This window comes from Chelonia mydas, chromosome 1 (genome assembly GCF_015237465.2).
Source record: "Chelonia mydas isolate rCheMyd1 chromosome 1, rCheMyd1.pri.v2, whole genome shotgun sequence".
Taxonomy (NCBI): Eukaryota; Metazoa; Chordata; order Testudines; family Cheloniidae; genus Chelonia; species Chelonia mydas.
In genome coordinates, this window is record NC_057849.1 from 333,562,634 (window position 1) to 333,577,806 (window position 15,173).

The 15,173-nt window shown below is 41.8% G+C and overlaps 1 protein-coding gene across 2 annotated transcripts in view; it reads right to left on the reverse strand.

Annotated features, from left to right (window-relative positions):
* CDC123 (cell division cycle 123) overlaps window positions 1-15,173 on the reverse strand; it is a 77,454-nt gene that overhangs the window by 16,988 nt on the left and 45,293 nt on the right. For both annotated transcript variants that reach the window (XM_037889307.2, XM_037889308.2), the window contains exon 10: window positions 11,875-11,903. In XM_037889307.2, coding sequence (XP_037745235.1) covers window positions 11,875-11,903 — 29 coding nt within the window. The remainder of the gene's footprint in view (window positions 1-11,874; window positions 11,904-15,173) is intronic.

Below are 15,173 nucleotides of genomic sequence, written 5' to 3' on the forward strand. Positions count from 1 at the left end.
CAGATTAACATCTGCTTATATGTCTGAGTTGTATGCAATTGTTTTTGATAAAACCATTTACAGGGATCTGCATACATACTAGGTGTGTCCCTCTGCCTCTTGGTAAATTGCTAATGCAGCCTTTGTTGTCCCAAAGTTTGGGTGCCTCAATACCGAGTGTTTACTACGCAAGCATATATACATTTTCCTTCAAAGATAGTCTCTCCTTTTCTATGTTCTCAAACTATGTAGCCTCAAGACTATGCATGATGTTTTCTGAAGATCCATGTGTGTAGCAAAAACACCACCACCACAATAGTGAAATTAACATAGGCTATATTTTGTATATGATGAGGGGAAACAAGAAACAACAGATGGTATGTATTTAGCACCCTAAAAATATACACTGGTAGGTCTATTATAACATGGTAACATTCATTTTATTTTCATAAAAAGATAAAAAGCATACTGCTTTAAGGAAGTAACTATAATATAAGAACATTTAAAGGAAGTTACTAGATAGATAAGAAATGCGATATTAGTAAGGATAAGCAGCAAAGTGAATTGTCACATTTCCCTAATTTCAGCCGTGTGTGTTCGTGCCCACAATGACAGTACACATGGGGCAACGAAGCCTGAGTATTAGTTTAAAATTTAGAAAAAAGAGTTGTGAACTAACAGTGGTCTGAAATATCTTCATTATAATACTTTATGATCTTTAGATAAAAGTTACTGTAGAACTGCAAAGTGTTTTTACAAACAATTAAGATTTGGGAGGTATGCAACACGAAGTACAGCTACTTCCAGGCAGCCCATCACTAGACAATAGCTGAGAGCAGAAGTAAAGAAAGGTATCCAAAATGGGCCAACCAACCCTGGAGGGTAGCCTCTCCAGTGCTAGCTGCCTGGCTTTGGAGAGCATCCGGCTTTAAAGATTGTGTTAGAATGTTTAAAGAACCCTTCAAGCTGGCTGGTCTGCAAAGCCAGTCAAGAACTGACAAGACTGAGTTCAAGGAAGCCAGAGCAGAGCAGAGAGAATATCAGTAATATCAGCTCAGAGTAGAAGCAGAAGGACTGAACTGAGTTTACATGAGCCGTATTAGAAGGTATATGAAAAGTTGCATAGAACAGATACATTCAAGTTGCTTATGCCGTACTCCAATCTACTGACGTGCAAATTCCAGCCTCCTGGAATGACAGGGACTTGCGGCAGCCTCCCCAGTGTTCTTTCAGTCACTCTACAGGGTTCTTGCTCTTCCAAATGTTGCAGCCCTTGCAACAGAACAAACACGCACCCAAGAGACATTTTGCTGGCGAAAGAGCTGTAAATAGGCAGAAGCTGGGCACTTCTCTCGTTCTCCAGGTGAGGTTGCCATGCAACCACATTGATCTGGAGCACAAACTCTGGAAACTGATTGAGCTACACAACACTCAACACCATTTCAGCGCCTATAATTCACACACTAAAGAGACACTGAATAATACATTGGAAAGTCATGAAAGTGTGTGTACAGGCAGGGGTGAAGGAGGTGGGTCTGACACACCAAGGGACTAACTGGCAGTTTTCCAGGAGCCTGAGGGCTGCATGGAATTTGCACAAATAATTCAGAGATACACAGATAGACACAGCTATATTAACTGGATAGATGAAGAAAAAATGCTTTTTGTCCAAGATCACCAAGATTAAAATCTTTCACTGAAATAATCTTTGTCTTCACCCTTCAAATTACAAGACAAGGCAGCTACAGGCTGAATTTGGCCAGACTTGAAAAATTCTGCTCATTAACTTGGCTGTGGTAAGTAAAATTTTCCCTCTCTCTCTATCCTCACTGCCTTCCTTCCCCCCATCATAGGCATAGAATATCAGGGTTGGAAGGGACCTCAGGAGATCATCTAGTCCAACCCCCTGCTCAAAATGATTGCCATATTTGGGGTCGGGAAGGAATTTTCCTCCAGGGCAGATTGGAAGGCCCTGGAGGTTTTTCGCCTTCCTCTGTAGCATGGGGCACGGGTCACTTGCTGGAGGATTCTCTGCTCCTTGAAGTCTTTAAACTACGATTTGAGGACTTCAATAGCACAGATATAGGTGTGAGGTTTTTTTTGTAGGAGTGGTGGGTGAAATTCTGTGGCCTGCGTTGTGCAGGAGGTCAGACTAGATGATCATAATGGTCCCTTCTGACCTAAATATCTATGAATCTATGAATCAAAGCAGGACCAATCACCAACTAAATCATCCCAGCCAGGGCTTTGTCAAGCCTGACCTTAAAAACATCTAAGGAAGGAGATTTCACCACCGCCCTAGGTAACGCATTCCAGTGCTTCACCACCCTCCCAGTGAAAAAGTTTTTCCTAATATCCAACCTAGACCTCCCACACTGCAACTTGAAGTCCTTGTTCTGTCATCTGTTACCACTGAGAACAGTCTAGATCCATTCTCTTTGGAACCCCCTTTCAGGTAGTTGAAGTCTGCTATCAAATACCCCCTCACTCTTCTTTTCTGCATGCTAAATAATCCCAGTTCTCTCAGCCTCTCCTCCTAAGTCATGTGCTCCAGCCCACTAATAATTTTTGTTGCCCTCCGCTGGACGTTTTCCAATTTTTCCACATCCCTCTTGTAGTGTGGGGCCCAAAACTGGACAGTATTCCAGATGATGCCTCAGCAATGCCGAATAGAGGGGAATTATCACGTCCCTTGATCTGCTGGCAATGCTCCTACTTATACAGCCCAAAATCCGTTAGCCTTCTTGGCAACAAGGGCACACTGTTGACTCATATACAGCTTCTCGTCCACTGTAACCCTAGGTCCTTTTCTGCAGAACTGCTGCCTAGTCACTCAGTTCCTAGTTTGTAGCAGTGCATGGGATTCTTCCGTCCTAAGTGCAGGACTCTGCACTTGTCCTTGTTGAACCTCATCAGATTTCTTTCAGAAGTCAGGTTGGGTCAGCAGTTCTCAAACTGTGGGTCAGGACCCCAAATTTTAATGGGGTCACCAGGATTGGCTCAGACTTGCTGGGGCCCAGGGCCAAAGCCAAAGCTCAAGGACTTCAGCCCTGAGCAGCAGGGCTCAGGTTACAGGCCCCCTGCTTGGGGCTGAAGACCTTGGCTTCTGCTTTGATCCCCCTGCCTGGGGTGGTAGGGCTTGGCCCACCACCCAGGGTGGCAGAACTCGGGCAGGCTCAGGCTTCGGTCCCCCGTCCTGGGGACGTGTAGTAATTTTTCTTGTCAGAAGGGAGTCGCGGTGCAATGAAATTTGAGAACCCCTGGGTTGGGTGAATAGATTTTGTACCTGAGCTGTGTTTAGCTTTTAGCCTGACTTGAAACCAATGTCATAAAATGACCTGGTGTTGACTGGATGCATTGGTACAAGAAGTACTTCCAATCCAGACACACATCTGTTTATACAATGACAGTGACAAAAATAGTACCTAACTACAAAACCCAGAAACTTTCTCTACGTATCAGCCACCGAGAGACCTGAGAGTCAGAATCAGTACTTAAAATCATCAGTATTGCCAACTCCATCTGCTGGAACATTGTGAGTCAGGCCCCTCCCCACAAATCACAACTGGTTCAAATAATGAATAGGACTGTCAAGCGATTAAAAAAAATGAATCTCGATTAATTGCACTGTTAAACAATAATAAAATAATTTAAATATTTTTGGATATTTTCTACATTTTCAAATATATTGATTTCAATTACAATACAGAATACAACATGTACTTTGCTCACTTTATATTATTATTTTTGACTATAAATATTTGCATTGTAAAAAACAAAAGAAATAGCATTTTTCAATTCACCTAATATGAGTACTGTAGTGCAATATACTTACCATGAAAGTTGAGCTTACAAATGTAGAATTATGTACAAAAAAATAACTACACTCAAAAATAAAACAATTATTTGTTTTAAAAATTTTAGAGCCTACAAATCCAATCAGTCCTACTTCTTGTTCAGCCAATCGCTCAAACAAGTTTGTTTACATTTGCAGGAGATAATGCTGCTCACTTCTTGTTACAATGTCACCTGAAAGTAAGAACAGGCATTCTCATGGCATTGTTGTAGCCAGCCTCGCAAGATATTTACGAGCCAGATGGACATGCCCCTTCATTCTATAACCACCATTCCAGAGGACATGCGTCCATGCCATTGACGGGTTCTGCTTGATAATGATCCAAAGCGGTGCTGACCAACGTAGGTTCACTTTCATTATCTGAGTCAGACGCCACCAGCAGAAGGTTATTTTTCTTTTTTGGTGGTTTGGGTTCTGAAGTTTCCGCATTGGAGTGTTGCTCTTTTAACTATTCTGAAAGCATGTTCCACACCTTGTCCTTCTCAGATTTTGGAAGGCACCTTCAGATTCTTAAAGCTTGGGTCGAGTGCTGTAGCTAACTTTAGAAATCTCACATTAGTACCTTCTTTGTGTTTTGTCAAATCTGCAGTGAAAGTGTTCATAAAATAAACGCGTGCTGGGTCACATTATTTCTAGAGTACAGCAAAAGGCAGAGTTCTTCAAATAACATCAATCTCAAGCAGAGAGAAGATGATCTGTTTGGTAGTTAAGTCTACCCAATTCCCTTTTCTTTATTAGAAACTTGTCATCACCAGTAGTTTCTATCACACAGTCAAACACAATTAAGCCTACAAAGTTAAGCACTAAAAATTAGAAAATGCCAGATTAAGGTTGCCTATGCAACCGGATCTCGGACTCCTTGTTTGCAAGCAACATGATACAGTCTTTGGGCTTGCCCACAAAACGGGGTAATGCACTCTACGGGGACGTGATTTTTAAGATGCACTAATGTGCTGTGCATTAACTGTTCTGTGTAGTTCCTGCTGGTGCACACTAAAGGCTCCCTAGTGCGCTTACATGTAGTGCTGTTTCATTGAAACATTACGTAGACAAGCCCGTTAATTACATGATCACACATTTTTCCACAGTACCACAACTTCATTCAGTGCACAGGATGGATGGCCCTCACTTAGTGAGCAGCTATTCAATATTTTGTTTTATCCTTATTCCATGTGTGGCCCAATGCCTTATTTACTGCGTTCTACTCAAACCCTGTTATGAAGACAGAATTATTAATTTCTCCCTGATTCATCCCCAGATAGTGCTATTCACTAGTATCTGAGTGCTTCACAAATATTAATTTATCTTCACTATACCCCTGTGAGCTGAAGGGTAGTATTATCTCCATTTTACAGATTGGGAGCTAAGGAACAGAAAGACTAATGTCAAAAGCATTCACTGATTTTGGGTGCCCAAATCTAAGATGCCTAAGACCTGATTGGTTTCAGAGTAGCAGCCATGTTAGTCTGTATCCACAAAAAGTACAGGAGTATTTGTGGCACCTTAGAGGCTAACAAATTTATTAGAGCGTAAGCTTTCGTCGGCGATAGCCCACTTCATCGGATGCATAGAATGGAACATATAGTAAGAAGATATATATATACACACACACACACAGAAGGTGGAATTTGCCATACAAACTGTAAGAGGCTAATTAGTTAAGATGAGCTATTATCAGCAGGAGGAAAAAAAAACTTTTGTAGTGATAATCAAGACGGCCCATTTAGACAGTTGACAAGAAGGTGTGAGGATACTTAACATGTGGAAATAGATTCAATATGTGTAATGACCCAGCCACTCCCAGTCTCAAACCCAAGTTAATGGTATCTAGTTTGCATATTAATTCAAGCTCAGCAGTTTCTCCTTGGAGTCTGTTTTTGAAGCTTTTCTGTTGCAGAATTGCCACCCTTAAGTCTTTTATTGAGTGGCCAAAGAGGTTGAAGTGTTCTCCTACCGGTTTTTGAATGTTATGATTCCTGATGTCAGATTTGTGTCCATTTATTCTTTTCCGTAGAGACTGTCCAGTTTGGCCAATGTATGTGGCAGAGGGGCATTGCTGGCACATGATGGCATATATCTCATTGGTAGATGTGCAGGTGAACGAGCTCCTGATGGTGTGGCTAATGTGATTAGGTCCTATGATTGTGTCACTTGAATAAATATGCGGACAGAGTTGGCATCAGGCTTTGTTGCAAGGATAGGTTCCTGGGTTAGTGGTTTTGTTGTGTGGTGTGTGGTTGCTGGAGAATATTTGCTTCAGGTTGGGGGGCTGTCTGTAAGCGAGGACTGGTCTGGCTCCCAAGATCTGTGAGAGCGAGGGATCATTTTTCAGGATAGGTTGTAGATCTTTGATGATGCGCTGGAGAGGTTTTAGTTGGGGGCTGAAGGTGACAGCTAGTGGCGTTCTGTTATTTTCTTTGTTGGGCCTGTACCGTAGTAGGTGACTTCTGGGTACTCTTCTGGTAGGAGAACACTTCAACCTCTCTGACCAGTCTGATGTTAGGATATAGATATTTAGGCCTGTTTGCAAAGGCCTATACTTTAAGAATTTAGGTGTATTTTTATTACTTAGCTAGTTATAGAGGTATAAAAGAAAGAATTCAAATCACTGTTTGCCAGCGTAAGGGCCTTTTGTTTACCGTGATAGTCTGAAGCCCTGTTTTTAGGCTTATGCCTTTGGCTAAGCAACAGAAGCAGCCATAAGCTGGGAAGTGTAGGGTTACATTTTTACATTTTAAACCAGTTACACTGAAATAACAAAACTGTATTCTTAACAGCCCAATAGCACCTTATTTCAATGTAGCTGGTTTAAAATGTAAAAATGTAACCATACACTTCCCAGCATTAGCCTAAGAACAGGGCCTCAGACTGTCACAGTAAACAAAAGGCCCTTACACTGGCAAACAGTGATTTTGATTCTTTCTTTTATACCTCTATAACTAGCTAAGTAATAAAAATACACCTAAATTCTTAAAGTATAGGCCTTTGCAAACAGGCCTAAATATCTATATCCTAACATCTGCTGTGAAAAGTGGTATTGACGAATATCACTTTTCACATTGCCACCCTTACTTCTGTGCTGCTGCAGCCCAGTTAGCAGCTGCTGCTCTCCATTCTCTGCCTTCAGAGCTGGGTTGTGGTGTAAGTACTTGGGGGGTGGGGTGTAAACTATTACAGACATAAAGAAAGGGGGCCCGACCAAATAATCCTGATCAAATAACCACTGCACTAGATTCCTTGTTGCAATCTCCTCCTTTGCCTCTCCCCAGTATGGCTTTCGTCCCCTCTGCATTCAAATCAGACATCTTCCTCCCCCATGCTGCCTGGATGTTCCTGAAAGGCTGTCAGTGAGAACACAGGAGAGAGAGGCTCCCTGCTTTCAGTTCCAGTGCCTAGCCTCACCGTGGTCTGAAGCAGCTAGGAACAGTCATTCTCGGGAAAGTCCAGCTTCTCCCTATTGCCCTTGGGTGGAGCATATTACGTTGGTATGTGGGGATAGCACACACTCAGTTTGGTCAGCATGAGCAGCTATGAGGCTTGAGCATGCTCAGTGAGGATAAAAGGAGATTTTAGCTATTAAAATTGAAGTCTGAGCACGTGCAAACTGTGATTTTTCACAGGCTTATAAATTGGCCAACTTTGGGTGGATTTTCTCTGGAATGGCAAAAGGCCCATCCCTGACATAAAGGCCACCCTCTGCCATATTTCAAGTCCTTCTTCCAAAGCAGCAGGGCAGCTAGAGCTGGTCAAAGAAAAGATCACCAGAATTTTTTTTTTGCATCGGCAAAACAATGTATTTTTCCCTAGCCTTGTTCTCAGAAAAGGTTAAACCATTTTGGCTGAAAGTTTTGGAAGAATAATTCAGCTGAAGGCAGACACCCAGTTTGGAAAATTTCAGCCCAAACGGTCCAGTTATAAGTTATAAGCAACTAAAACCAGGCTCTTATAGAGGGGACATGACCTTAATAATAGGTGGAGGTATCAGTCGCCCCTGTAATATTTAATCAGTTTCTTGCGATATTGTGACACAGACGTCCGTCGATGGTTCACTATTCTACATCAGCAACTCTTGTCTGGTCTGACATAGACACTGCACCTCACACACTCGGGTCATGATATTTATTTAAAACGTGAGATGTAATATATCATTTGAAATCCACCACTACACTGGTCATTAATGTCACTGTGAAATGCTTGTAACAACTCTGTAGGTGAAATTATGGACATGCTCTGATATTATATCCCAGAGACTGTAAACAGACAAAGGAGACACAACAGGTTTTTGCTATATAAAGGAGAAAGAAAATATGGTGGCAGACACCCTGGCCAAGAAAGAGGGTCCTGACCTGCTGCCTCTGGGTCAGCCAATGACTAACCCTCCTGCAGCTTCATAAGGGGGGAGGTGTGACCCTAAGAGCATCCCAGTGCCTTAGGGCAAGTGGCTTCCCGGTATCTAACACTGAGTTTCAGCAGGCTTGATCAGTGTACCCCAACTCATTAGTGGCGTGATCTGTATGTAAAAGGTGTCGTGTCACTGGAAAACTATTGACACACTGGTGATTAATATCATTGTGAAATGTTTGCATTAATACTACATGTGGAGTTATGGATGTTGTCGGATACTATGTTTTAAAGTCTGTATTTGAATGAAGTATAAAACAGGTCTGCTCAGGCCTTGAATACAAATGGAGCAGGGTTGACCAGTAACAATGGGATAGTAATTTACATATGCAGTAAACAGAACTATTAAAACTAACAAGATGGCTGGGGAGTCAGAGTTTTCAGATCACAAAGGACTGTGTATTTGCTTGTCTGACCAGCCTGGTTGTCAGGCAGAGACAAAGGCGGCATATTTATATGCAAGGTAAACAAAGTCATCAGGAGAGCAAGTAGGGAAAGATGACCACTTACTCTTGGCAGGAGAAGGAGACAGCACTCCCCAGGGAACTTCCCTGCTTCTTGAAGCAAGATCAATTAACATAGAGATATGGTTTTCTAAGGTTTACTGGACTATTAAGGCAGGGGCAGAGAACCCCTAAGTTATTCATCACTGCACAGATACAAGAGACAGATCCTTGCAAGCCGAGAAAGATAGGTCCTTCAACCAAAGGGGTTGAAGTCTCTTGGAATGGAAGATTGGTAAGGAAGCTACCTTGAACAAAGACTTTAGCTTGTTAAGTTAGGTCTTAGCCATTACAAAGTATTTTTACTTTTGTTTGTTTGTTTGTAACCCTTTCTAACTTTATTCCTTCTACTTGGTATCACTTAACCTGTGTCCTTTCGGTAATAAATTTGGTTAATTTTTACAATAAACCAACTCAGTGCTGTATTTGAAGGGAAGGGTGTATTTACCCCAGTTCAGTTAAGCTGTGATGTGCTTCTGTGACGACCCATCAATCTCACAGATCTTGGGAGACAGGCCAGTCCTTGCCTACAGACAGCCCCCCAACCTGAAGCAAATACTCACCAGCAACCACATACCACACAACAAAACCACTAACCCAGGAACCTATCCTTGCAACAAAGCCCGTTGCCAACTGTGTCCACATATCTATTCAGGGGACACCATCATAGGGCCTAATCACATCAGCCACACTATCAGAGGCTCATTCACCTGCACATCTACCAATGTGATATATGCCATCATATGCCAGCAATGCCCCTCTGCCATGTACATTGGCCAAACTGGACAGTCTCTATGTAAAAGAATAAATGGACACAGATCAGACGTCAAGAATTGTAACATTCAAAAACCAGTTGGAGAACACTTCAATCTCTCTGGTCACTCGATTACAGACCTAAAAGTGGCAATTCTTCAATAAAAAATTTCAAAAACAGACTCCAACGAGAGAGTGCTGAATTGGAATTAATTTGCAAACAGGATACAACTAACTTAGGCTTGAATAGAGACTGGGAGTGGATGGGTCATTACACAAAGTAAAGCTATTTCCCCATGTTTATCCCTCCCCCCACTGTTCCTCAGACGTTCTTGTCAACTGCTGGAAATGGCCCACCTTGATTATCACTACAAAAGGTTTTTTTCCCCCCTCACTCTCCTGCTGGTAATAGCTCACCTTAAGTGATCACTCTGGTTACAGTGTGTATGGTAACACCCATTGTTTCATGTTCTCTGTGTATATAAATCTCCCCACTGTATTTTCCACTGAATGCATCCGATGAAGTGAGTTGTAGCTCACGAAAGCTTATGCTCAAATAAATTGGTTAATCTCTAAGGTGCCACAAGTACTCCTTTTCTTTTTACTCAGGATACTGTGTGCTTTTCTGTTGGTGTCCAGGCTGTGAGCCACAGCAGCAGAACATTCACGCACCTAAGGTTACAGGGCAAGCGATGACAACCCCACACTGGTCTGGATTGCATCCCAAAATGTGAGAGACACCATTAAACATTTTTTTAAAAATCTTATCAAAGATTCTGTTACATACTTTTAAAGATAAACTGCTTATTCTCTGGAGAAAATTATTTGCAAAAGAACTACAAACATTATTGTAATATAACACATGCACATCCCAATCATCTTACTTTCCTATCTGAATGGTATCTAATCTAAGAAAATCTGAGAGAAAAAGGTGTTCTGGAGAGCTGGCAGTTTTTCAAAGAGACAATATTAAAGGCACAACAGCAAACTATCCTAATGTGAAGGAAATGGAGGAAGAATAGTACAAGGCAAATAAAAAATCTAGATATTTTTCATTCATTCTGTGACGGGTTGGAGCACAGAAACCCGCTGGGAGCTGCCACCTGATGTGCCAAGACTATGTCTGCTCCTGCTTTCCACCCTGTCAGCTTAGGACTTCAGTGCTCTGCCTGGTTTGAGCCAGACCCACTAGCCTGCTGTAAACCCAGACCCAGGTCTGAACCACGTCCCTTAAAAGCTGTGGGCTTAACTGAAAGCAGCTTACAGAAGTGTTCCTGTCTTTAACACTCAGATGCCCAACTCCCAATGGGGTCCACACCCTAAGTAAATCCATTTTACCCTGTACAAAGCTTATACAAGATAAGCTCATAAATTGTTCACCCTCTATAACACTGACAGAGAAATATGCACAGCTGTTTGCCACCCCCCCGCCCCCGGTATTAATACATACTCTGGGTTACTTAATAAGTAAAAAGTGATTTTATTAAATACAGAAAGTAGGATTTAAGTGGTTCCAAGTAGTAACAGACAGAACAAAGTGAATTACCAAGCAAAACAAAATAAAACACACAAGTCTAAGTCTAGTACAGTAATAAAACTGAATACAGATAAAATCTCATCCTTAGAGATGTTTCAATAAGTTTCTTTCACAGACTGGACACCTTCCTAGTCTGGGCACAATCCTTCCCCCGGTACAGCCCTTGTTCCAGCTCAGGTGGTAGCTAGGGGATTCCTCATGACGACTCCTCTTTGGTCTGTTCCACCCACTTATATATCTTTTGCATAAGGTGGGAATCCTTTGTCCCTCTGGGTTCCCACCCCTCCTTCTCAATGGAAAAACACCAGATTAAAGATGGATTCCAGTTCAGGTGACATGATCACATGTCCTGTGAAACCCCAAGCCCTCATTCCTCCCAGCCTAACTCACAGGAAGGTCTGCCTGCAAACATAGCCATCCACAGTCAATTGTCCTGGTTGATGGGAGCCATCAAGATTCCAAACCACGATTAATGGCCCACACTTTGCATAATTACAATAGGCCCTCAGAGTTATATTACATATTTCTAGTTTCAGATACAATAGTGATACATTTATACAAATAGGATGACTACACTCAGTAGATTATTAGCTTTGTAATGATACCTTACAAGAGACCTTTTGCACGAAGCATATTTCAGTTACATTATATTCACACTCATCAGCATACTTTCATAAAATCATATAGTGTGCAACGTCACATACTCACCATCACAATATTTCTCAGGAGGTTAAAGCCATCATTCATTTCACCTCTATTGTACTTAGGAAGCATAAGAATTTCCATAGACTATAAATAATAAAATCAAAGAATATGCCAATAATATGAGCCATTAAACAACTTACCATGCTGTCTCTGTACACATCAAAAACAACTGGAAAGAAGAAAAATGGATTTGTTAGTTTCAAAATATATGTGGTTACACACATGGCTAAGTGTAAACAGATAAACGAGCACTTGTAGCACAAATGCCCAAAGTTTAGTCTGCCTACAAAACGGAAAGCCCAGGACAGCACTCGTTTATGGTGGAGAGTAGAAACAGTAATAGAGAAGTCCTGTTGCCAATGCATAGACTGGGTTTTCTACAGGTGTTTATTGTTTAATACAGATATTTCCACCCCAAAACATTTTATGATGCTCTTCGAAACAAAGGAGAGCTTACCTTCAATATTATTGTCTGTACTGTAGTAGCACTGAGAGGCCTTAATCAGGGATCAAGGCCCCATTGTGCTAGCTGTGGTACACACATGTAATAAAAAGAAAAGGAGGACTTGGGGCACCTTAGAGACTAACCAATTTATTTGAGCATAAGCTTTCGTGAGCTACAGCTCACTTCATCGGATGCATTCAGTGGAAAATACAGTGGGGAGAATTATATACACAGAGAACATAAAACAGTGGGTGTTACCATACACACTGTAATGAGAGTGATCAGTTAAGGTGAGCTATTAGCAGCAGGAGAGCGGGGGAGGGGGATAGGGGGGAAACCTTGATGGGTCATTACACAAAGTAAAACTATTTCCCTGTGTTTATTCCCCACCCACCCACTGTTCCTCAGACGTTCTTGTCAACTGCTGGAAATGGCCCACCTTGATTATCACTACAAAAGGTTTTTTTCCCCCCCCTCACTCTCCTGCTGGTAATAGCTCACCTTACCTGATCACTCTCATTACAGTGTGTATAACACCACCCATTGTTTCATGTTCTCTGTGTATATAAATCTCCCCACTGGATTTTCCACTGAATGCATCCGATGAAGTAAGCTGCAGCTCACAAAAGCTTACGCTCAAAGAAATTTGTTAGCCTCTAAGGTGCCACAAGTCCTCCTTTTCTTTTTGCGGATAACACGGCTGCTACTCTGAAAAACATAATAAAGAGTCCTTGCCACAAAGAGATTACATTCAGCACCTGATGAGACAAAACAGACAGTGAAAACCAACAGGGGTGGGCGGTTGAGAGAAGGTAGAAGTGAAATGATCACTTTTAGTACACAACACAGTAGTCACAACACACCTACTGCCTAGTGATGTCTATTTTAATACAAACCCTTCACTATTCAGAGATTTCAATGAAACAGTTGTGTCTCCATATCTATATCTATTTATCTATCTATATTTTTCACAGTAAACTTTTTTGTATTGTTAAACAAATCCATAAATTTATTGCATCTTGGAGCAGCTTGTCCTGGACTCCACAAGAGATGAGGCAATTCTCCATTTAGTCATAAATGGATCACAGGATCTGGTCCAAGAGATGAAAATACCATGAATTACCAGTAGGTAATAGCGATCGTAATGTAATTAAATTTAACATCCTTGTAAGGGGACAAATGCCAAAGAAACCTACTACAGTACCATTTAACTTCAAAAAGGGGAATACACAAATGAGGAAGCTACTTAAATGGAAATTAAAAGGAACAGTCACAAGGGTGAAATACCTGGAAACTGCACGGTGACTATTTAAAAACACCATAATAGAGGTGCAAACTAAATGTATGCCCTAAGTGGGGGAGGAGGAAACAGTAAGAGACCTCCCCCCTCCCCCCCCAAAAGGCCACTATGGCTAAACAGAAGAGTAAAAGAGGCGGTTAGAGGGAAAAAAGGTATCCTTCAAAAATTGCAAGTCTAATCCTAGTGAGGGAAATAGAAAGAAGTATAAACTTTCAAGTTGAGCATACAAGTATAATAAGGCAGGCCAAGAAAGAATTTGAAGAGCAATTGGCTAAAGACACAAAAAACTACCAGCAATTTTTTTTTTCCCCCAGTACATCAGAACCAGGAAGCCAGGCAAACAGTAAGTGGGGCCACTGGAACAGTGGTACTCAACCACGCAGACGTCTTCCAGGGGGTTTGTCAATTCATTTGAATCAGCGTTTCTCAACCTGGTGGTCGTGATCTCCCGGGGGGTCATGGGATGAGTTAAGTGGGGCAGTCACAAGTGCAGGGCTGGCGTTCGGGTGTGACAAGCCGGGCAACTGCCTGTGGCCCCACGCTACAGGGGGCCCCACGAAGCTAAGTTACATGCTTCAGCCCCAGGTGGCGGGGCTCGGGCTTCAGATTCCTGAAATGGGTACAGTATTCTGGAAAGGTTGAGAACCACTGCACTGGAGGAGTGAGGGGCAAAAGGAGCACTCAAGGAAACCGAGGCCATTGTGGAGAAGCTAAATGAATTCTTTGCATTGGTCTTCATGGCAGAAGATATGGGGGAGTTCCCCACACCTTAACTATTCTTTTTAGGTGACAAATCTGAGGAACTGTCCCAGGCTGAAGCGTCAATTGAGAGGTTTTGAAATAAACTGATATATTAAACAGTAATAAGTTACCAGGCCAGATGGTATTCACCCAAGAGTTCTGAAGGAACTCAAATATGAAATTGTAGAAATACTAACTGTGGCATGTAACCTATCACTTAAATCAGACTTTGTGCCAGATGACTGGAAGGTAACTAATGAAACGTCAATCCTGTGATCCTGTCAATTACAGGCCCATAAGCCTAACTTCAGTACCAGGCAAACTGGTTGAGACTATAGTAAAAAACAGAATTATCAGGCAAATAAATGAACATGATTTGTTGGGGGAAGAGTCCACATGGCATTTGTAAAGGGAAATAATTCCTCACCAGTCTATTAGAATTCACTGAGCATGTAAATAAGCATGTGGACAAAGGTGATCCAGTCGATATAGTGTACTTGGACTTTTAGAAAGACTATGACAAGATCCCTCACCAAAGACTCTTAAGCAAACTAAGTAGTCATGGGATAAGAAAGAAGGCCCTCTCATAGATCAGTAACTGGTTAAAAGATAGGATACAAAGGGTAAGAGTAAATGGTCAGTTTTCACAATGGAGAGCAGGGTCCTCCAAAGATCTGTACTGGAACCTGTGCTGTTCAACATACTCAAATGATCTGGAAAAGTGGGTGAACAGTGAGGTGGCAAAATTTGTAGATGATACAGAATTACTCAGAATAGTTAAGTCCAAAGGAGACTGCGAAGATTTACAAAGGGATCTCACTACCTGGGTGACTGGGCAACAAAATGGGAGATGAAATTCAATCTTGATAAAAGCAAAGTACTTCACATTGGAAAACATAATCCCAACTATACATACAAAATGACCGGGTCTAAATTAACTGTTACCACTCAAG